General features: G+C 38.3%; 1 protein-coding gene across 1 annotated transcript in view; it reads left to right on the top strand.

Annotated features, from left to right (window-relative positions):
- The window catches only part of TMEM131 (transmembrane protein 131), a 120280-nt gene that overhangs the window by 60426 nt on the left and 37050 nt on the right, over nucleotides 1-22804 (top strand). Inside the window, exons 7-17 of the mRNA XM_010829857.1 lie at nucleotides 308-388; nucleotides 2848-2998; nucleotides 3090-3146; nucleotides 4049-4110; nucleotides 12978-13086; nucleotides 16469-16577; nucleotides 17404-17557; nucleotides 17647-17817; nucleotides 18809-18919; nucleotides 19021-19155; nucleotides 22156-22260. Coding sequence (XP_010828159.1) covers nucleotides 308-388; nucleotides 2848-2998; nucleotides 3090-3146; nucleotides 4049-4110; nucleotides 12978-13086; nucleotides 16469-16577; nucleotides 17404-17557; nucleotides 17647-17817; nucleotides 18809-18919; nucleotides 19021-19155; nucleotides 22156-22260 — 1245 coding nt within the window. The remainder of the gene's footprint in view (nucleotides 1-307; nucleotides 389-2847; nucleotides 2999-3089; nucleotides 3147-4048; nucleotides 4111-12977; nucleotides 13087-16468; nucleotides 16578-17403; nucleotides 17558-17646; nucleotides 17818-18808; nucleotides 18920-19020; nucleotides 19156-22155; nucleotides 22261-22804) is intronic.

The following is a 22804-nucleotide window of genomic DNA, read 5'->3' as shown; positions in this document are numbered from 1 at the left end:
AAAATATATGTCCTCCAGATGGATTTTCTAAAATCCAGTCTCTGAAACAGCTACACTATTTTTGAGTTTGATATTTTGAAGTAACCTGTTTAATTAAATATTGCACCAGTGCTTATACATACGGGCACTGCCTCTGGTGCTGTGACGCCATACTTATCCTGCCAATACTTATCCTTTGTATCTATAAGCATTTTTTAAATTTTTTCTGATAGACGCAATTAAGCCATCAAACATTTCTACATAACAGCAAATCACTTGCATCGAGAATATGATTTTTACTTAACCATCATGTACTCTTCTGTCTCAGGTTGTAGAAATGTACTCTAGTGGAGGAGACCTTCACCTTGAACTTCCCACAGGGCAGCAGGGAGGCACCAGGAAACTGTGGGTGAGTGCAGACGTGTTCTCGCGTGAGAGCGCTTGAAACCAGTTATTTCCTTACATGCACCAGAAAACACATAACTGCTTATCACCCAAAGAAATACGGGTGATGTCTCCATAATTACTGTCTTAGCATTAAATGTGTATCAAATATATTTGAAAACTGGAGAGACTGAGAGTAGTAGAGTGGTATTAATCATTTTTGGAAAGAGCAGTGAACAAAATTGGTGGAACCTTTAACCCCCTGTGTGGAAAGGAAGAGATTTTAACTATTCTTCTACAGAATAATATTGGTAAAGTTGTTTCTGAATCTAATCGTTTATAATATGCTTTACACTAAAACTGAAGAAAAAAAAAGAAAAAACCATGGAAGGGATTCATGGTATTTTTAAAGGTACATAATTGAACATTCAAACTTATTGTTGATGGCGGAGATGGCGTTTACAGAGGGAACATAGGCTCTTGTGATGACTTAGAGACTAAGTTCTTAGGTGATCTCTCAGTACATCCACATTTAATGCTGTTGAAGATGTATCAGTAGTTTGTGTAAGTGGTGAGAGAACCACTTTCTCTTGGAGAATATTAGCAAATATTAACCAGATTAATGAATAGGTAGCCATTACCTAATTTGCAAAGGTTCCTGCCATAGGAGGATTGTTTTTATTCTTTAATGTTGTCTACTCAGCTTTAATCAGAAAAGGGAAAGGCATAGAATATGTAGTGCTTGTCGCTAAAATCACTGCTTATCCATAATTGAAGACACGTAGACTTCACCACATGAATAAGTTCTGAAGATCAAAGTTTCTTTGTTAATTGCCCTGTTAATTTAAAAACACACCACCTCTTGATTCTGTCATCTGACCAGTCTCAACCAGGGAAGGAAGGGATGTGCAGGGGACATTTTTTAGGATGTTAACTTGAACATTTAGAAACCAAATTGTCAGTGACTAAGTTAACTCCTAAGATATAGAAACCCTCTAGCTAGTAGAAAGGTATGTAATGGACAGCCTTTTTATATCCTTTCACAAAAGTGTTTTGCCTTGAAATTATGATTTTGTTTGAAAAGACTTTGGGAGAAATTGTGTATAAAGCAATGCTTTATATAATTGATTATAAGGTATTAAATTCGTGTTATAATTCTAAATAGAAGAACTAAGAATTTACTGTGATGGGCTTCCCAGGTGGCGCTAGTGGTAAAGAACCCGCCTGCTAATGCAGGGGACATCAGAAACGCAGGTTGAATCCCTGGGGGAAAATCCCCTGGAGGAGGGCATGGCAACTCACTTCAGTATTTTTGCCTGGAGAATCCCATGGACAGAGGAGCCTGGCGGGTACGGTTCATAGAGTCACAAAGAGTTGGACACGACTGAAGCAACTTGGCACACACGCTGAAGTGGATTCTAATAAACATTAGAGAATTCAGATTTCTAATTAAGAACTGTAATGTAGCAGACATGGAAAATTGCTTTAATATTCTTAGCAGCTACAAGAAAAAATAGTGATTCTTATTCCTACAAATCTAGGGTGGGATTGGCCTAGAGAAGGCAGCTGGCCTTGACCTCACTCCCAGCCTGTTTCAGTGAGCAAACCCCAGTCAGCTCCTGGAGATGGGGGTGTGGGCGATCCGTCTCTCATGGCCCCGAGAGGGTTCCAGTCACCTCTTTACTACTTTGAGTCTAGAAAGTTAAGAGAATGGAGGTAAATGAAGACCAGTACATTCTGAACCACAGGGATTTCCTAAAATAGGCCAAAAGGTATGTGCAGAGAAACTCTGAAACTCTGCCCAGTGAAGCCAGTTTATTATAAAAGCAGGAAAAGATTTGTACCTCAAAAAAAAGTTTTTTTTCCAGTGCCTCTTCCTTCTAGTGTATATGTTGTATTCTCTTCCCTCTAGTGTTTATGTATGTTTTTACGAACCTAAAAAGTTATGCTACTTTACACGCTAAGAGCCTTACTGAACACATTTGTTGAACTGTGGATTTGCTTGGGAAGCTTGTTCTGTTAGGTTTTAAACGAAAGGAGAGCCAAGTCTGTGTTCCATTTAGTTATCATTTAAAGAGAGTCCTGTGAATGTCTGGGAAAGCAGTTTCTCTTTGATGGTGATGTGTTTATTGTTTAGAGGATTTGGACTGAACTCCTCTAAACAAGCACACCAATACAGCAAAAAAATTGGACTCTACCTTTTAATGATGGCTTTGCAGCTGACAGTTTGTTTTCATATAATTTTATCTCTTTTTTGTTTTGCTCAAATTTATATACCAAACTTCATCAATTTTAAGATACACACAATTGTATCATTTAACATCCTCCAAAATTGGACTGTGCAGTATAATCAGTGAAGTGAATGTGTTTGTTTAATTGGCAGTATTTTTTTCTATATAAAATAATAATGCATCTTTTAGGTGATGTCATCTTATTCAATAAACTGTAGTGGTTTTGCTACATTCTGGTCTGTTAACTTGTCAGGAAATTCCTCCTTATGAAACCAAGGGAGTGATGAGAGCCAGTTTTTCATCTAGAGAAGCAGATAATCACACAGCTTTCATAAGAATAAAGACAAATGCTTCAGACAGCACGGAGTTTATCATCCTTCCGGTTGAAGTGGAAGTCACAACAGGTGAGTGGATGACTAAAGGAGCATGGTTTGTCTTCAGCACATCTTACTCTGGCAAGATGAAATATAATTGTGTACTCTTCTTTTTTCCAAGCTCCTGGAATTTATTCCTCAACTGAAATGTTAGATTTTGGCACACTGCGAACACAAGGTAAAAAAAAGAGATAGTGTCGTGAAGTCTTTTTTAAAAATCCCTGTATTCATCGCTAAATGGCTCTCCTTTAACTCCTCTGTAATTAGTTCAGCTTTGAAAGTTATTTCTCAGTGTATTACATGATCTTTAGAAGTCTGCTTCTGGGAAGTCAGAGCCCTTAGGGGTTTACACCCCATTCTTCTGAGGGATGCCATTGCTTACCAGATGGGAAAGCAGTGTCATGGATAACTTAAGTCAAGTCTTCTTAATGGAAGATTGAGGCAGAAAGTAGTTTCTTAATCCAGTTTCTCACCTATTTAATTATACTAAATCTTTCAATTGTAAAATAAAGGAAATAGATTTACTTCTGAATTTTTGTTTAGATATGGATTAATTCAGTTGCATTATAATAATGTAATGTTAGAAATCAGTCCCTGAGGTCAGAGAACGAATTCAAATTCTAAAATTGAAAATAACCAAAGAGGATTTATTAAAATAAAAAAAGAAGGCATGTAATACAGGCTTCCTCCTATGGGGCCATATGTAATTGAAATTTGGTTGTTTAGGATTGAAGACCCATTCTTGAAGGTTAGATTTGGTTTTACTATAATACTTTCATATTGTACTTTATTGAATTGCTTCATTGTGCTTTGCTGGAAAACTGAAAGATTGGTGATGATGTCAATTTCACTGAAAAAGTTTGTTTTTTGATCTGATTGTTTAGTTCTTACAGTACTCACTGTCCTTAGAAGTAAGGCAGTTCCTGTCTAGGAATGTTATTATCACATTCTTTTTATAAATGTGATTGTCATTCTACTTCACATTCTAAAATATATTTAAACTGATAGAAGAGAAAGATTCTAACTTGTTATAGAAAACATACCACTTTAAGAAATGTTTCTTTTCCTTAATTTTAACAGATCTACCAAAAGTTTTAAATCTTCATTTATTAAATTCAGGAACAAAAGATGTACCAATAACAGTAAGTTTTTGCTTACATTTTTTCCTAATTTATATATTCTTTGTTTTTAAACTTATATCAAAGTTATAAAATAAACTCCTGCTCTAAAGGATATCTGTTTTGTGGTGACCTGGTGACACTTTGGTTCAAAATAGAGTATAGGAAACCTGTTCTGCCTGTCTGATCAGATTTTAAGGATGAGAAGGGCATGTGAACAGTCTTCTCCAAGGTCTCTGAACTAGCGTTCATGAGGTTCCTATTTAGGCCTGTGGATTCTGATGAATCCTAGGATCTGTGTGCTGTGTATAAAGAAAAATAGGTTGTTAGACTTAAGGTATGGTTAAGTAAAAAAGAGATATAAGATTCAGATGAGTTGGAAGGAGAAATCAGGAAGCAGAGAGATGTGATAGGTAGTGGTCGAGTGCTGTTAACCTGTGACACAGGGGCCCCTTCTGACTAGCATCGGCCATAGTTACCTCCGTAGCACGCTGGAACCAGGGTCCTCTCGCCGTCTCACGCATACGCATGGAACAAGTGACTTTGATGCCTTGTGTGGAATTGGCATGCCATGCGATGGTTTGAGGGAGCTAGAGTATCCAGATTTTGCTTTAGCCCATGACCTCGCCTCCTGGTCATGGAGGTGAGGTCCCCAAGTTACACAGAGAATAGTGGAAGAGGAAAGCAGTGTATTTTTATTATAACCTGTGCTGGTGTCAGAAAACCTATATTCAGAGAACTCTGATAAAAGTGAGATAGATCAGATGGGCTTTGAGACTTAGAAACCATTGTCCATTTCTACCCAAACCCAGAATTTACCACCAACTGATGGAGTAGAGACCGAGAAGAAGAGGGTACACAATCCCCAAGTAATGGGAGAGATGGTCACCCCAGGCAGCCACATTTTAATGCACAGTGACCTTGCTTACTGGGAGAGTTGTAGATTAAGCAGTGTCCTGTCAGACATATGACCTAGTATTTCTTGCTTGGTAGGAGAATTGGGAGTGAGTTAGGGGAATGGAGTCTGTAAAGAGCTTCCCCTAGGATACAGTGGAGCTGAAACTACCCCAGCCTGCGGTTCCTACCACTCCAGTGTTAGACCTGCTAAGTATACTGGGGTTCAGGCCCCTGCTCCTCAGGGAGGTCTTCAAGGGCCGGGACCCTTCCATAGATGACAAGAAACAGCTCCTTTGACCCTGCCACCCTGATAATGTATTTTTCTTTAAAAAACAAACAAACAGAATGCTGACTATTGTTGCTATATTAAGGGGTTAGGGATTATTTAATCTGTATTGAAGTTTTCACGAGTCTATAGAAAAATGAGCAATGTAAATGTTTATAAAAATATGAGTGTGTGTATATGTCAACATAATTAACATAAAGTTATAAACACCCTTTCTGGATAAGGACCATTCTGATATAATATACTTACTTCTTTGACGTTAAAATATTTGTTGTTTTATAAATAAAGGTAATACATAGTTGGGGAGGATTGTTTGGAGTTTTGTTTTGTTTTGTTTAATAGAATGAGTGGGAAAGTGTTCTTTCCTCTTCTGTTTTTGGGGAGAATTTGTGAAGGATTGGTGTTAATTCTTCTTTAAATGTTTGGTGGAATTCACCAGTGAAGTCATCTGGACCTAAACTTTTGTTCATGGAATGTTTTAAAATTATTAATTCAATCTCTTTACTTGCTATAGGCCTATTCAGATTTTCTATTTCTTCTGGAGCCAGTTTCAGTAGCTTCTGTCTTTCTAGGAATTTTTTCATTTCATCTAAGTTACCTAATTTGTTGGCATACCATTGTTCAGTGTTTACTTATAAAGCTCTTATTTTCTGTGAGGTAGAGAGTAATGGCCCACCTTCCATTCTTGATTTTAGAAATTGTGTCTCCTCTCTATTTAAAACAATTTTCAGTCTCTCCAAAGGTTTGTCACTTTTGTCGACCCTTTCAGAGGACCAACCTTTGGTTTTGTTAAATTCCTCTAGTATTTTTTGGTTCAACATTAAACTACCCTTTGTTTTATGAACAAAGGTAGAAGAGAGTAGGAATTTCTCCTTTTTCCCCTCATCCCCAACATCCTCACATTTGCAAAAATAAAAAGTTAGACTTCCTTACAGACACAGACACACATTTCAGGTTTTACCAGGGAAATGAAAAGGCCTAAGAATCACCACTCTATTATAACATTTCAGAATCTCACTTTATACTCGGAGTTGTGATTCTTTTTCTTCAGACTTTTCCAGTGTAGTGTATCAGAGTCTCCTCTGTCATGGGATGTGACTCTTTCTGCTCAGTCTATCCAGGTTGCTTTGGCTACAGCCTGCTTTTGTTCTCTGAACTTCTGGGTCCAGAATTTCTTCTGGAGCCCAGCTGGCAGCAAGGAGCACAGTTACCACATACGTGATGCTGTGTGCACACCTCCCTTTCCTGCCCACATGCTAGAGGCCTGGCCTCTGCAGGACCTCCTGAAACTCACCATCTGGCTTCATTCTGGGAGTCCCCTTTAAAGCCAGTTGCGCACGTGCGTACAGGTCAGACTCTTGGCTGTTGGTGGAGGGCCTGCTGTTGCCCCAGTTTGAGACATCAGATAATTGTTATTATTTTGTGTGTGTTCTGCCTGCTGTCTGTCTCTTACTGGTTTCTTTGATCCTGTGGATTGTCTCGCACAGTGTAGGACCTCTCATGCTTGTTGGGCAGATTTCAGGCCTGAAGTCCTGTCTCCATATGTACAGGCTTGGGGGCTTCCCTGGTGGCTCAAATGGTAAAAGAATCTGCCTGCAATGCAGGAGATCCAGAGTCAGTATTCTTGGCCTGGAGAGTTCCATGGACAGAGGAGCCTGGCTGGCTACAGTCCATGGGGTCACAAAGAGTGGGACACAACTCAGTGAATTTCATTTCACTTCAGACGTTTATTGGGGAGGTGCCTTTTCTTAGCCCACACATTCTGGTCTAACTTTTTACATACAATGAATGGACCCAAATGTCTTGAAAAATAAACATTTTCTAGAAAAATGAAATCAGCAATTCTAAGAATGTGAATGAAAAAAATTTACTATTTAATTCATTTATAGTAAACATAAGTATAAATAGGCCCACGTTCCTACTTTTCTCTTTTATTAAGGAGTTTTAGAATACATTGTAAGTGAACATTTTTGCTCTTACCATGAGTTAGGCTTTATGGTAAGTTCTTTACATGGATTATCTTATTTGATGCAACTCTCCTGTAAGATACACAGGTCCTTCTTTTCCAAATAGGGAAAATGAGTCAGACCATTTAAAGTAACTAAATTCAGCTATATAAAATGCAAAAATTCAGTTCCCTCAGTCGTGTCCAGCTCTTTGCGACCCCATGGACTGCAGCATGCCAGGCTTCCCTGTCCATCACAAACTCCTGAAGCTTGCTCAAACTCACCATCCTTTGAGTCGGTGATGCCATCCAACCATCTCATTCTCTGTCGTCCCCTTCTCCTCCTGCCTTCAATCTTTCCCAGCATCTGGGTCTTTTCCAGTGAATTGGTTTTTGCATCAGGCAGCCAAAGTATTGGGAGTTTTAGCTTCAGCATCAGTCCTTCCAGTGAATATTCAGGACTGATTTCCTTTAGGATTGACTAGTTGGATCTCCTTGCAGTCCAAGAGACTCTCAAGAGTCTTCTCCAGCAGCACAGTTCAAAAGCATCAATTCTTTGGCTTTCAGCTTTCTTTATAGTCCAACTCTCACATCTGTCCCATGACCACTGGAAAAACCATAGCTTTGACTAGATGGACCTTTGCTGGCAAAGTAATGTCTCTGCTTTTTATTATGCTGTCTAGGTTGGTCATAACTTTTCTTCCAAGGAGCAAGTGTCTTTTAATGTCTTGGCCACAGTCACCATCTGCAGTGATTTTGGAGCCCAAAAAAATAAAGTCTGTCACTGTTTCCATTGTTACCCTGTCTATTTGCCATAAAGTGATAAGACTAGATACCATGATCTTAGTTTTCTGAATGTTGAGTTTTAAGCCTACTTTTTAACTCCTCTCTTTCACTTTCATCAAGAGGCTCTTTAGTTCTTCTTTGCTTTCTGCCGTAAGGGTGGTATCATCTGTGTATCTGAGGTTATTGATATTTCTCCCAGCAATCTTGATTCCAGCTTGTGCTTCATCCAGCCCGGCATTTCGCATGATATGCTCTGCATATAAGTTAAATAAGCAGGATGACAATATACAGCCTTGATGTACTCCTTTTCGTATTTGGAACCAGTCTGTTGTTCCATGTCCAGTTCTAATTGTTGCTTCTTGACCAGCATACAGATTTCTCAGGAGGCAGGTCAGGTGGTCTGGTATTCCCATCTCTTTAAGAATTTTCCAGAGTTTATTGTGATCCACACAGTCAAAGGCTTTGGCATAGTCAATAAAGCAGGTGAGTTTTTTTGGAACTCTCTTTTTGATGATCCAGCAGATGTTAGCAATTTGATCTCTGGTTCCTCTGCCTTTTCTAAAACCAGCTTGAACATCTGGAAGTTCACGGTTCATGTACTGTTGAAGCCTGGCTTGGAGAATTTTAAGGATTACTTTGCCAGTGTGTGAGATGAGTGCAATTGTGCAGTAGTTTGAGCATTCTTTGGCATTGCCTTTCTTTGGGATTGGAATGAAAACTGACCTTTTCCAGTCCTGTGGCCACTGCTGAGTTTTCCAAATTTGCTGGCATATTAAATGCAAAAGTTACTTGAAAGTATATTAGGTATACTTATCAATCAAGTTTTTATGACTATATCATTTTGATTTTATATTCAGTATTCCTATTAAAAGCCTATTGGTTTATGTACCTGTCCTAGATCTACATCTGTGCCTACCTGTGTATGTTTTCTTCTAACATCTGAAGCCTATACTCTTGCTTTTGTTATGGTAGACTTATTTCCTCATTCATTCATTCATTGCCTCATCCACTCATTCAGTAAATATTCAGTATCAGCTGTATGCCAGCTTCTGTGCTGACTACTCAGGATACAGCAGGGAACCAAGGTCTTGCCCTTACTGAGCTCATTTTTTTTTTAGTTGGGAGACAGACAAACAGGTATGCAACATTATTGTAAACTGAGAAATAAACCGAATGGCGTGTAAGTCGAGGAAGGAGTTGCTTTAGGTAGTGCTGTCTCTGAGGAGCTGACATTTGAGGTAGTAACTGAAGAGTGAGAAGCAGGCCCCCATAAGGAAAGCAGAGCTGGTGGACAAGTGTTCCATCACAGGGATGAGCAAGTGCAAAGACCTGAGGGGCAGCTGCAAATGTTGAAACTCACTGGGCTCAGATGCAAAAGACGGGCTGGAGGGTCGAGCAGGGTTTCCCGGTCTCCTGGGAGGGGTTTTGGTTTTACTATAAGGGCAATGGAAAATTACGGAATTTTAAGCAAGGATGTGATATCATTTGATCTATGTGTTATTAAAGTCACTGTAGCTGCTTTTTAGAGAATGAACTGAAGAAGGTTAAAAATCTGTTGCAGTGGTCCAGTTGAGAGATGATGATAGCTTGGACTTCTTGCCTGATCAGCCAGGGGATGGACCCGTCTGCCATGGAAACTGAGTATTAAGATAGCTTCCCAGGGTTCTTCCGTAGTATGCCAGACCTACAGACTGGTGCATATGAGAAAGGTCCCTGCCTCCCTCCCTTCAGGGAATTCAGTGTCTCTTCACTTTTCAAGATATAAGACTACTTCCCAGGTGGAGCAGTGGTAAAGATTCCACCTGCCAATGCAGGAGATGCGGTTTGGGAAGATCCCCTGGAGAAGGAAATGGCAACCCACTCCAGTATTCTTACCTGGAAAATCCCATGGATAGAGGACTCTGATGGGCTACAGTCCATGGTGTCACAAAGAGTCTGACATGACTGACCACACACACACACTAAAGTAAGCAATTCCTAATATAAGCTCCTCACCATCAGTAAGCAAGATACCCAGGTTCGAGCCTTCCTGACACAGCACATCTATAGTGCAACTTTGAAAATATAGTTTTCCTCAACATTTGTAAAACATTAATGCTGTATAAATAATGGAGTGAGTTTGCTTGAGATGTCTTAAAACACCTTTGTATGATGTTTCCTTGCTAATTAATAAGAAATCACAGATGTTCTTAAATTTTACCTTTGTCAACTTGACGTGAGCCTTAGAAAATCTGTGCACCTACTATTAACAATACAATTGCTGTATACCAGAAGGTTTTTTTTTTTTTTTTTTTTTTTGCTTGCTTGCTTAAAGCAGTTGAGTCGTTTCAGCATGTCCTGGGCCTGGTGTCTCACTTGAGAGTTACTGAGCATAGTTGGGTATGAATGTCGTGAGAAAGACTGGAACTATATTTAGAGCCTATGCAAGCTGCCTTTCCTGGGAATCTTGCCACATTTTTTCCACTTCTCAATTATCTTTAAGTAAACAACAGTTAGTGACTGATGCTGAAATATATTGTTAGTATAAATATGCTTATTACAAGTTTCTGATTATTACTTTTCATTTAAAGCCACCAGAATGAGCCAACTGTTTAAGTCTTTCGTTTGTTTTGCTTTGTTTTTGTTTCCTTGAAAAACGGGTTTTTAACTGATTGGGGTATTTTTTCTTTGAATGGTAGTAAGTGAACACTTCAGACCATTTGTACAAAACATGAGTCAATTGAATATTATTTTACTATTAGTGTAAATAATATTACTATTAGTAATACTACTATTGGTAAAATCATATGACTATTATTTTAAGGTAATATTAATAATACGGATATAAACTTTTCCTCTGGTAAGGAAAGTCTTAAAGTGTGTTTCATACAAGAAAAGCATTTTTTATCATCAACTAAGTTGTCACTACTTAACAGTGACTGTGTGGTAAGAAGTACCATTGCTTAGCTGTTTCTGGCATAGGCTTGTGCTTACTACTGATGAACTGCAGCTTACAGTCTTTAAGCGTGTTTGAAAATGGTCAAGGTTCCATTGCTGCTGTATCACAGTCAACAGAGCAAGTGAAAGAATTAGGGACCAAATGTGTCCTCTGTAAACTACAAAGCTTTACGTGATCATTTCTCAAAATAAACCCTGACCTCGGGATGAAAAGAAAGTGAAAGTGAAGTCGCTCAGTTGTGTCCGACTCTTTGCGACCCCATGGACTTGTAGCCTATCAGGCTCCTCCGTCCGTGGGATTTTCCAGGCAAGAGTGCTGGAATGGATTGCCATTTCCTTCTCCAGGGGATCTTCCTGACCCAGGAATCGAACCCAGGTCTCCCGCATTGCAGGCAGACGCTTTTACCGTCTGAGCCACCAGGGAAGCCCTCAGGATAAATACAACTAATTCTAAGAAAAACAGCAAAATTAATAGAATCACATTTTTTAGATAGATGAAAACTTTGTTGTTGTTGTTTAGTTGCTGAGTCATGTCCAGCTCTTTTGCTACCCCTTGGACTGTAGCCAGGCATGGATTTCTCAGGCAAGACACTGGAGTGGGTTGTCATTTTCTTCTCCAGGGTATATTCCTGACCCAGGAATTGAACCTACATCTGCATTGGCAAGTGGATTCTTTACCACTGAACCACCAGGGAAGCCCCTGATGGAAACTTAGAAAATAACCTAATCCCGTCCCCTACAATTTTACAGGAAGAAACATGGCCCAGAGTAAATTGCAGCTTACAGAAATTTACACTGCAGGTTAAATAGTTAAAATTCTTTTGTTGTAAACTCGTCACTCTGGGTTTCTGTACTGCTTTCCTTTCCTTCAGAAAAAATACAGTAGCATAGTATGACAAAACCAAATGAACTTTCTCCAGTTATCTTATAGTCAGGCTGCTTTGTTTTACTGTTAAAAATACGTATCAATACATATACACATGCAGTACCCTTCAAGGAAGGAGAAGATTCATACTTTAAATGACTGCTAATAACAGCAGGATTATTGATAGCAAATATATTGATATGAACCCGTCAGCACCCCCATCCCCTATTAGTGATTCAGAAGCAAAGTAAGAGTTCTCAAAGAAGAAGAAAGAGATAAAATGCTGGGAGAGCCTGCAGCCAAGAGCTAAGGCAATTAAGATTTCCAGCACAGAAAACCACAGGGTCCTCCTGAGGACCATCATCCGAGGCCCAGTAAAGACACCCTGACAGCTGAGTCACTGACCAGCAATGGGAGGGGCTGTCTGGAACTCAGAAGCAGTATCTGTCATCTCTGTAGGTAAGCAACTTTGTTTTCCTGTGATTGAACATGGTGCGAGCGACAGCGTTTCCTCTCACTCTCCTAAGATGCTTCTTGTGCCTTCAAAGGACTGTCCTTCTTTCTCTTTAGGCACGTTTGTTGCTTAGTCACTAAGTCATCTCCAACTCTTTTGCAAACCACAGGGAATCTTTCTGACCCAGGGATTGAACCTGTGTCTCTTGCATCTTGTGCATTGGCAAGCAGATTCTTTGCCACTGAGCCACCTGGGAAGCTTAGCTTTTTGAATAGAAAATTCAAACTCTCTTAAATTCAACTCTTTTAAGTTGAAAGCATTCTGACCTGTTTTAGGTTGCACATTCCTGCCATCCACTTCACCATTCAGCCCCTCAGCCCCTGTTGTAAACCCTGAAGATCCTCTTTTCTTATATGTGAATTAGACATTCATTTTAAAAAGAAATACCTTTTTTCTTTATTATGTATTTATACTCATTTCCCTAGTTTGACTTTAGATTTTTTAATACTCACTTATCTATCACACATTTTTCCTTCTGGTCATCATTTTATTTCATAAAGACTGTCTGTTGAAATTGAGATTTTATCATTTAGCCTACTCCATTTAAAGCGACCACTTAAACTTTTCAGATTTTGATTCTGCTTCACTTTTCCAATACACTTTTCAGTATAAACTGGACCACTAGACTAAAATAATGCAGTGTAAATTTTTCTCTTTGCAGAGTGTTCGACCTACACCACAAAATGATGCCATCACTGTACACTTTAAACCAATTACATTAAAAGCTTCAGAAAGTAAATATACCAAGGTAGCAAGTATTAGTTTTGATGGTAAGTATTCAACTTTTTCTAATAGAGTGGTCTTATTTTGATAACTTAGACGACATCTGTGTTGACATCTTAATATAAAAACCCAGACCATTTTACAGTTAGATTTTATAATACTAGTCAGATTGGTTTTTCTTGTAAACCATCATGAACTCTTATTTGATTGTTTCTTGAAAGTAAATATTATAATTTCATAAACCTGAATTAGTATTAGCAAATACATTAGGATTGCAATTAAATTTTTTTTAATCTAGGCTCTTTCATATACGTATCTATTAAGCTTTGTCTTAATTATGAAGTCATTAATTTTTGTAATTGATACATACTTGAATTTCAGAAGCACATTTGAATTTTAGAGCAGAAGTAAAGTATTTTCTGTAACATTTCCATATTTTGGCTTTTATAAACAAGGCAGGCAGTCCTATCTAAACTAAAATGACAGCCTTTATCGTAGAATTGTCAAGTTAAATAACAGTTATTTCAAGCATGTATATTGTGTATTTTGACTTTTGAACTGTTAACTCAGACTTTATCTTGTTTTAATAGCAGGTTTTTATTCAGTTTTGCCTACTTAATTAGAAGATGTACTGCATTTGCTATCATAAAATGTTTTGAGTAGTAACTTAATGGCTGTCTAAATGTGTGATTAAATTTAATGAAAGCTGAAACTCCAAATGGGGCTTTTCTCATAATGGCCTATCCAAGTGAGGAGCCCTGAAGCTTGAGCTTTGGCCTCATGATAAAGCCATCTTTGCTCATAATCCACATTTTATAGCTAAGCTCCTCATCAGGAGAGAATGTTTGGCCACTGCGGACCCCCCTGAGTGGGGCCAGTGTCTGTGAGGTATCTGTGCTCACTCCTCTCACATGGAAGGCCTGGAGCAGCTGCACACTTGGCTGCCAACACAGCATTCATCCCACAAGCTCAGAGAAAACGCCTGAAGAAATTGAGATTATACACATGGCGCACTTTCATAAACCAGCTGTCAAAAAATAATCCGTATTGAAGGCTTGATGGCACAGATATTTCCAAATGTGTGATGAGTGGTCTTCTGACACCAGCCATGACCGCCAGTTATCAGTGTCAGTATCAGCAAGTACATTGCCTTCCCTTACTGAGAAAGAGTTTCTGACCCTAAGAACAGACAGATCTGCTAAGTCCAAGAAGGCCAGGGCACACACTAGGGCAGTGCAGCTGTGCTGTGTGGTGCCCCTCGCCCTTCTCCAGCGCCTGTGCTGACAGCCTGGTGACTGCTCCCACTCATAAATGAATGTCAGGAGTGGTGGTTCTTCTGAGATCACAGAGTCTAAAATAAGTGTTTCTTAAAGAAATTATGTAAAATTTAGCACAAAGACAAGAGAAGGCATCTTTTAAAGAAAGTGCTACATTTCTTAAAAGTGCTTTTTATTTGTTATAAAAACTGGCAGATTTATTCTGCAAGGGCCCATTTTCAAGAAGCTCAAGGTGAAGGTGGGAGAGGAGAGGTTTCCTCTGCTTCTCCTCCCCCTCATCTTTGAAAGTGGTTTTCATCATCATGGAAAAATCCCTCCACTTCACACTTGCTCCCTCCTTCCCCACCACCACCCCTAGATTACAATACAAATCTCAATACTGAGATTCCTGTGAAAATCATCAATCAAGAAATGCACTTTTCACTTAACTTTGAAAATGTTCAGGGGGAATTCCCTGGCGGTCCAGTGGTTAGGATTCAGCACTTTCACTGCCATAGCCCTGGTTCAGTCTTGGTTGGGACGCTAAGATTCCACAAGCCCCACAGCACAGCCAAATTAATTAATTATAAAAATAAACATAAAAATTTCAGAACGTGCCACGAATATTCACTCTGCAATGTTGACTTACCATGTAATCATTTGTCTCTTAAAGTCATGATTCCTTATGATTTTTAACTGAATTTTCTTGACACTTTAACCACTTCATTTGCTAAAATATAACTTGATAAGGTGCTACTGCAGCTAAGTCGCTTCAGTTGTGTCCGACTTTGTGCAGCCCCATAGACGGCAGCCCACCAGGCTCCCCCGTCCCTGGGATTCTCCAGGCAAGAACACTGGAGTGGGTTGCCATTTCCTTCTCCAATGCATGAAAGTGAAAAGTGAAAGTGAAGTCGCTCAGTCGTGTCCGACTCTTAGCGACCCCATGGACTGCAGGCCACCAGGCTCCTCCGTCCATGGGATTTGCCAGGCCGGAGTACTGGAGTGGGGTGCCATTGCCTTCTCCATAATAAGGTACTATGAAATGCCTAAATTATGGCCCTTGTTACCAACCTTTCTGCTGCTGCTAAGTCGCTCCAGTCGTGTTCAACTCTGCTACCCCATAGACGGCAGCCACCAGGCCTTATGTCAGAATAAATAGCAAAAAAAAAAATAAGCATCCAGAAACGGCTGTACAGTAAACAGAAGGAAATGGGGCTTTATGGGGGGTGTAAAAGTCTGAATTCACACTGCCTGTACACAGCCACGTACTAGATGTCATACCATTATTTTGTTCCTTTTTTATGCTAAAGTTGGATAACACACATTTGCAGACCCTACATATAAAATTCCTCTCATAAGTGGAAGTGTTCCTGAAGTACTTTAAAGGAGATAAACAGGTTCTTTATTTGCTTTGAAAGGAACATCTAATGGGTACCCAGATTGGATCCAACTGACTATTTCTGTAATTCCAGAAGGAAAATCACAAGTGATCCAAAATTTAAAGGTTTTAACTTCATCTGTGAGAACAGTATGATGGCAGGGAGAGTGTATGTCTCATAACTCTTGGCATTTCTTGCACCAGGCTACTTTATCGGTATTTATAGCAAGATTCTGACCACACAAGGAATGTTATTTCTTAATTAGCTGTGAAGCAACAGTTCTCAATTTGGGGACATTTGGCAACATCTGCAGACACTTTTGGGTAAAGCAGCTGATGTCTCACAGATAGAAGCTGTTTTGACAGCACTGCCCAACATCCCACAGTGCACAGGACAGCCACCCCACCGCCACCGCACCCCCCACCCGCCAGCAGAGTTTACCTGGCCTGAAATGTTCACAGCACCAAGGTTGAGCAATCCCTGTTGTACGTAAAGCCAGAGCTTATGGTGAGAGAGAGATAGCTCAGATTATAGCATTTTCCCTCCTGAATGGTATTCACTTGCTAGTTCCTTACCTATTTATCCCATTCCAGGAAAATTGAAATATCTTTCCATTTTTGAATGGAAAATGTGATATTTGACTTAAAGTGTTGTCACTGTATTCTGTGTGCCAGTTTGAAAGCTCATTGTCTTTTTAAGACTTCTATCCATCCACGCAGAGTCACCCTCATCCTCCTCTGTGTAAACTCATTGGTAGCAGAAGGTGGCAGATTATCTTCTGTGCTTCGTTTCAGCATCAAAGGCGAAAAAACCATCTCAGTTTTCTGGGAAAATAACTGTGAAAGCAAAGGAAAAGAGTTATTCTAAACTTGAAATACCATATCAAGCAGAGGTTTTAGATGGGTGAGTTTCTGTTTTAAATAAACTTTGTAACTTTTTACTAATCAGTAAGTTCTGTTTTCCTACTCTCTGACTTTAGCAGAAGTAGTAGGCAAATTCACATAAACTCCATGGAATTAGTATTAAAAAAAACTTAAGCCATAAAGGAGAAAGAAAAATCTTCTGTATTTTGTTCATTTTTTATTTTATTTTTTTTACTTTTAGAAGAAAGAAGTAAATGGGATGATATGATTTGGGCTTAAATGAAATCCTAATGATTCCATAATGCAATAGAAAAGTGAATCTGATTTTTAAATCACTTGAAGCATTTCATTTCTGTAATTATTTTTGTAACATGCAGATGACTATACCTTGTTTATTAAAGTATATTGTCTCTTGAAACAAAGTCATTTTTATTCCTTTATAAACCCATTAAACACTGTTCTAAAATTATAGCTTTTTACAAATAGGTAATAATATATGTAGTTCATTTTCTACTTTAACCAGTAATAGTTTCATGTCCAGCTTAGTAGGGACTTGTTTTAACAAAGCTGGTTGCAACTGAATGATAAACATGGTTTGTTTTTTTTTAATAGCTTAAAACTTTTTTTTGTTAGTACATTCTTGATGTTCATTGTTTGGTTACATATAATGTGGTAGCAAATAGTTCTTTTTATTACACTGTAATAAATTTTCTTTTAAGTCATATGGTCAATCACTAAAATATAGTCTTAATTCTCTAACAACAGTCCTTACTGCTAAACGTAAATTATTACACACCACTAAAGAACTTGCATTATAAATTAACATGTGAAAATAAAAATGATTTGTTTTTGTTTTTTTCAAATAGTTATTTGGGATTTGATCATGCTGCAACATTATTTCACATTCGAGACAGTCCTGCTGATCCTGTGGAAAGGCCAATTTACCTTACTAACACTTTCAGCTTTGCGATCCTCATTCATGATGTGTTGCTACCAGAAGAAGCCAAAACAATGTTTAAAGTATGTTTCTGACCCCTCATACTTTTGATTTTACCAGTCTCCCAAGCAAACGGTACTGACATGGTTTTTTCTCTCCCATCATCCCCTAGGTTCACAACTTCAGCAAACCAGTCTTAATTCTACCAAATGGATCAGGCTACATTTTTACTCTATTTTTTATGCCATCCACATCGTCCATGCACATAGATAACAATATTTTACTTATTACCAATGCCTCTAAGTTTCACTTACCTGTGCGGGTATATACAGGCTTTTTAGATGTAAGTATGTTACCTGCCTTTTAAAATTTAAACTCCCTCCACATCTTTGTTGTTTTCAGCTACTATTAAGTAGTTGTGTTGCAGACACTTAAATTTTGCTGTTTTTATACTTAACAAGTTGTTGTAATTCCTCCCTAGTCTGTGCTTCCAAGATGTTCACCCTCCCAGCAGCTGTATCTCCTCATGACAGAGTTGACCTCTCTAGCTACACCTCTGTTTAGATCAGGTCCACTCCTCTTGATTTTGCTTTTAAATGGTTACAGTCATGGGCAAGCTAAAAACAAACTAAGCAGAAGAAACATAATAAGCAAAAAAAAATTAAAAAATACTACAGGGCAAGTGAAAAGGGAATTATGTAGGGAAGAGGTGACCAAAACTGAAAACACAAGACTGAAGAGAAGAATCAGATAAGAAACAGGGAATCGGGTACAAAGACACAGATGGAATAGTCATCTAAATAACTGCAGGAAAGGAAACAGAAGTCTTTCTAATACAGAAAATAAGCCAAGGGAGGTGGGGGAACCCCAAGCAAAGTTGTCCTTAGGGTAATCCATGAAAGAAGTTTGGGAAAGAAAGAAAACTGATAGATGCAAAAGATGAAAAGAAAGCAAAAAGATAAGAAGTGTGGTCCTCCAAAAACCTAGCATCAGTAAGAACTTTAGAACCAAAGGGACCTGCGGTATCATACCACTGACACTCCTTCTGCATTTCTTCTGCTTAAATGATTACTGGCTTGTAGCTGCTTTCATGAATGCGTGAAGTCTGCTGAGACTGGAGACTTTTTGCCTAAATCTCCAGGGCTCCACTTAATCTCACCTAGTACTCAAAATACTTCCATTATACAAAGTTCTTAATTACGTATTATGTATGTGTATATTTACATAAAATGTAGGAACCTTAGTGTACCTTAATATAGTTAACTTTTTCTTGAAGCGTTACTGTTACATAAGTGTAACTTTACATCTAATCTAGTTCTTTTCTGTCTTTCCAGTACTTTGTATTACCCCCCAAAATAGAAGAACGTTTCATAGATTTTGGTATACTGAGTGCAACAGAAGCAAGTAATATTTTATTTGCCATTATAAACAGCAATCCAATTGAGGTAAGAAAAGAAAAATCTGTTGTTGTTCTAAATCACATTTAGAGATTTTATGCTGCAGTTACAGTGCTGCAATAATTGCTTCCATATCTTTCTCTTTTAAGTTGGCTATAAAAAGCTGGCATATTATAGGAGATGGTTTATCAATAGAACTCGTAGCTACTGAAAGAGGCAATAGAACTACAATCATCTCAAGCCTTCCAGAGTTTGAAAAATCCTCTCTATCAGACCAGTCATCAGTAAGTAAACTTTTCTATTGTTGCCTTAAACTTAGATGTGTGTCTAAATCGCAAATAGAAGACTATTCCTCATGATATTATTTTTAATATTAATTTATTTATTTGACTGTGCTGGGTCTTAGTTGCAGCATGTGAACTCTTAGTTGTGGCAAGTGGGATCTAGTTCCCTGACTAGGGATCAAACCCAGGCCCCCCTGCATTGGGAGCACAGAGTCTTAGCCCCTGGATGACCAGGGAGGTCCCTCCTCGAAATATTATGAGATTCATAACAGCATTGGCTATTTGATGTGGAAAGGACCTTATAGGTAATCTACTTAAACTCACTCCTTTCATGATGAGAGCACTTGAGACTCAAAGGAGTTAAGATAGAGCACAGGTACCATTACAGGAGAAGTTTCCATGGGTGCTAAACTGAGTCTGTTCATTGAGTTCACTAGGCAAGAGAAAGAACCCTGCAGGTTAGTAGAAGTTGTTTTCAGTTCTGCAGTACTGCTTCTGTTCAGTTCTCTGTATTGATGGAAGACAGTATCAGTGAGACAAACAGCATTTGTTTGATCTCTGTGTGGCTCTCCCCATACACTTTTACTCTGTCTTACGTACAGTTGGTCATAAAAGTACATGAGACAAGAGCAAGTGAATGTATCAGTCTAGGCCCTCACCACTGCTGAAAAGCGATCTCAGAGTTTAAACTTACTCAGAGCAGAGTTAGTAGAATCACCTGTGCGACTTGGAAGGAGCAGAATATCACCTCCTCTGAAGGTTAGGATAGAACTTCTCATGGCAGTTTTACAGAAGGAAAAGCAGATGTCCTTATGCACAGAGATTGTTGACAAAAACCTTTCCATGGAATGCCATAGGCCATAAAAACGTATTTAAACATTTTGTATGAGAAAGATTCCCCAAAACAGGTTTTTTAGAGAATAATTTGGCAATGTATACCACTCCTGGGACTTCTTCCTGTGGAAGTCATTTAAAGAGCCAGAAGTGGTGAGAATGCAGATGTTTGTGATAGTAGTAGTAATAATTGCAGATAACCACAACCAAGTGTATAAAGTCGCGATTTTATGGTTGCATATTAAAGCAGATAAGCTGTAAGTAGGATTGTATGTAAAAAAATTGAAAAAGGATTTATGAAAAAGTGGGAAACAGTACTGGATAATGTGTATACTGGATAATGTGTATTCTAATTGCAGCTGTGTGGCATTCAAGCTCCATAATCAGATATTGTGATGGATACATGGGTGTTGGGTATTTGTATTTTAATAATTTATGATGTTTTAAATTTGACTCATAAATAAAGTCTCCTTTTAAAACAAAAAAGAATATGCCCATGACAAGTAATATTTGTCACTCCAGCTGAGATTTTATTTTTAATACAAATGGAATGCTGAAAAAGGATAATAATGAGACCAGCTATTAATATGTTCATTTCAACAACGAAGTTAAAGTAAAATTGTATGTAGATCTAATCCGAGATGGTTGAATTATACTGTTTTTCATAATACATTATAAATTAATAATCTTAGGACTCTGGATCATTTCCTCCTACAATAGCACATGTTAACACTGATTTAAAGTGTTTGAGGGGTCCACTCAGTAACATGAAACCTGCTGGAAACTTTAGGGTTTTAGAATTCACTTTTATATAAAACTATATGAATATAAGAGATGGGCATGTACACACTGCCATATTTAAAGTGGATAACCATCAAGGGCCTTCTGTACAGCACAGGGAACTCTGCTCACTGTTTTGTGGCAGCCTGGATGGGACGGGAGTTTGGGGAGAATGGATACATGTATGTGCATGGCTGAGTCCTTCTGTGTGCACCTGAAACTCTCCCAGCATTGTTAATGGGCTGTACCCCAGTACAAGATAAAAACTTAAAAAGAAACTACATAAATATAAGAACCAAGGGATAGAAAGATGAGATCATTTGTATGAACCCTTCCTTACTTAAAATAGGAAGTTGTAGTGAGTTGCCAGCTTCAAAATAACAACTCTGCAAAATGTGGATTTTTTTTTAAGTTTGTAATTTGTAAAGTTTAAGTTGTAAACTTTCAACTGTTGTCCAGCTATTTTCCAAAAAGCCAAACATATGAACTAAATGAGCGTCCTGTTCCTTATGAAACACACACTGTCAACAACTCTCCATGCTCTTCAGACACATGCTCTGATTGGGGTGGTCACAGTCATGATGAAAACGTTAGAAATGCATAAAACCAACATAGAAATGCTTCTAAAGGGGGGAAGTGGATATGTTTGGTATACCCACATTTGTTATTTTGAGGTAAATGTAAATTCTAGGTAAAGTATAACTACTACTGACTAAAGTACAACTTCACAAAATGAATTTCATGTTTTTTTGGAAGTTTCTCGATTGAAAAGATTAAGCACCAGAAATATCAGCAGGATAGCTTGAGAAAATAAGTAAGATCCATGTTCTGTGTTCTGCTTTCTTTCAGAATTGCTTTGCTTAACTTTTCCTTCTTTCCTTGATTTTTTGATGTTTTCGTGTGACCCAGTCTCAGTTGATCTGAAGACATGGGTATTAACACGCCAAAGTTAAATTCAGAACTGGAAGCAGAACCAACTTTGTGTGTACTTGTGCCCTGACGTGGCTTCTGAAGGGTAGGGGAAGGCTGTATCCGTCTGCTGTAGCCTGCGCTCCCTTTGACCATGCAGGTATATGACTGGGGGATGAGGCCCACACCCCTCCCCAACTTAGCAGCTCAGAATTCAGCTGTTCCTTGGGGAACCAGTATTCTCAGTAGCCCATGGAATAAGTATAATAGATAAACATCCAGAGATGGGCGTTATTTACTTTAAGATATTTGTACATGATGATGTGTTAATTGTATGTTAGTTAGGATTTTGAATTCCTAACCTATATGAGTTAACACTGATTTAAAACTGAAGGGTTTTTGTAGCTTTCTTTTCCATTTTAATAGAAAACTTCAATTAGCAAGGCTAACGAAGGATGTAATTTCTACTCCATACAGGTAATACTAGCTTCAGGATACTTTGCAGTGTTCAGAGTCAAACTTACTGCAAAAAAACTGGAAGGAATTCATGATGGGGCTATACAGATCACGACAGACTATGAGGTAAGGACTTTATTTACGGGGATTCAGGTCAGTGGGGTCTTTCTGAAAAATTCAGTCCTTTTTTTGTTTTTATAACTAAGTTTATTCAAAAAGTTATAGTTTACCTATTTGATACTTTTAAAAACTTAAGCTTCTGAGAATAGTTTACAAAATAATGGTTTTTTATTAGCTCATAGTTTTCTGATAAAACCTGAATCTCTTGACTAAAAGCAACTTTAGGAAAATGCATTTGGCCCTTTTAGATTTGCTGTTACCATGGCTTACAAATGGCTGTAGCGTTACATGGGCCCTGGCTGAAATACTTGAGGTTAGATCTCTCTCTTTCTGCGGTCATAAATATCCTGCTGTGTAACGTTGCCAAAAAGGAAGATACAATCAGGAAATCACATCTTAATTTGAGTTCTCACAATTATGTTTACATGAGTCATTCTAAGTCAGGAACCAAACGAAAATCAGTGAACTTTTTTAAAGACTTTATGTGGGGTTGACATGTTGCATTCAATGAGATTTTGAAGGGATATGTTTCTGCCAAGTCTAAATATTT

This window comes from Bison bison, unplaced genomic scaffold, assembly GCF_000754665.1.
Source record: "Bison bison bison isolate TAMUID 2011002044 unplaced genomic scaffold, Bison_UMD1.0 scf7180017864508, whole genome shotgun sequence".
Classification (NCBI taxonomy): Eukaryota; Metazoa; Chordata; class Mammalia; order Artiodactyla; family Bovidae; genus Bison; species Bison bison.
This window is presented reverse-complemented; position numbering and strand designations above follow the sequence as displayed.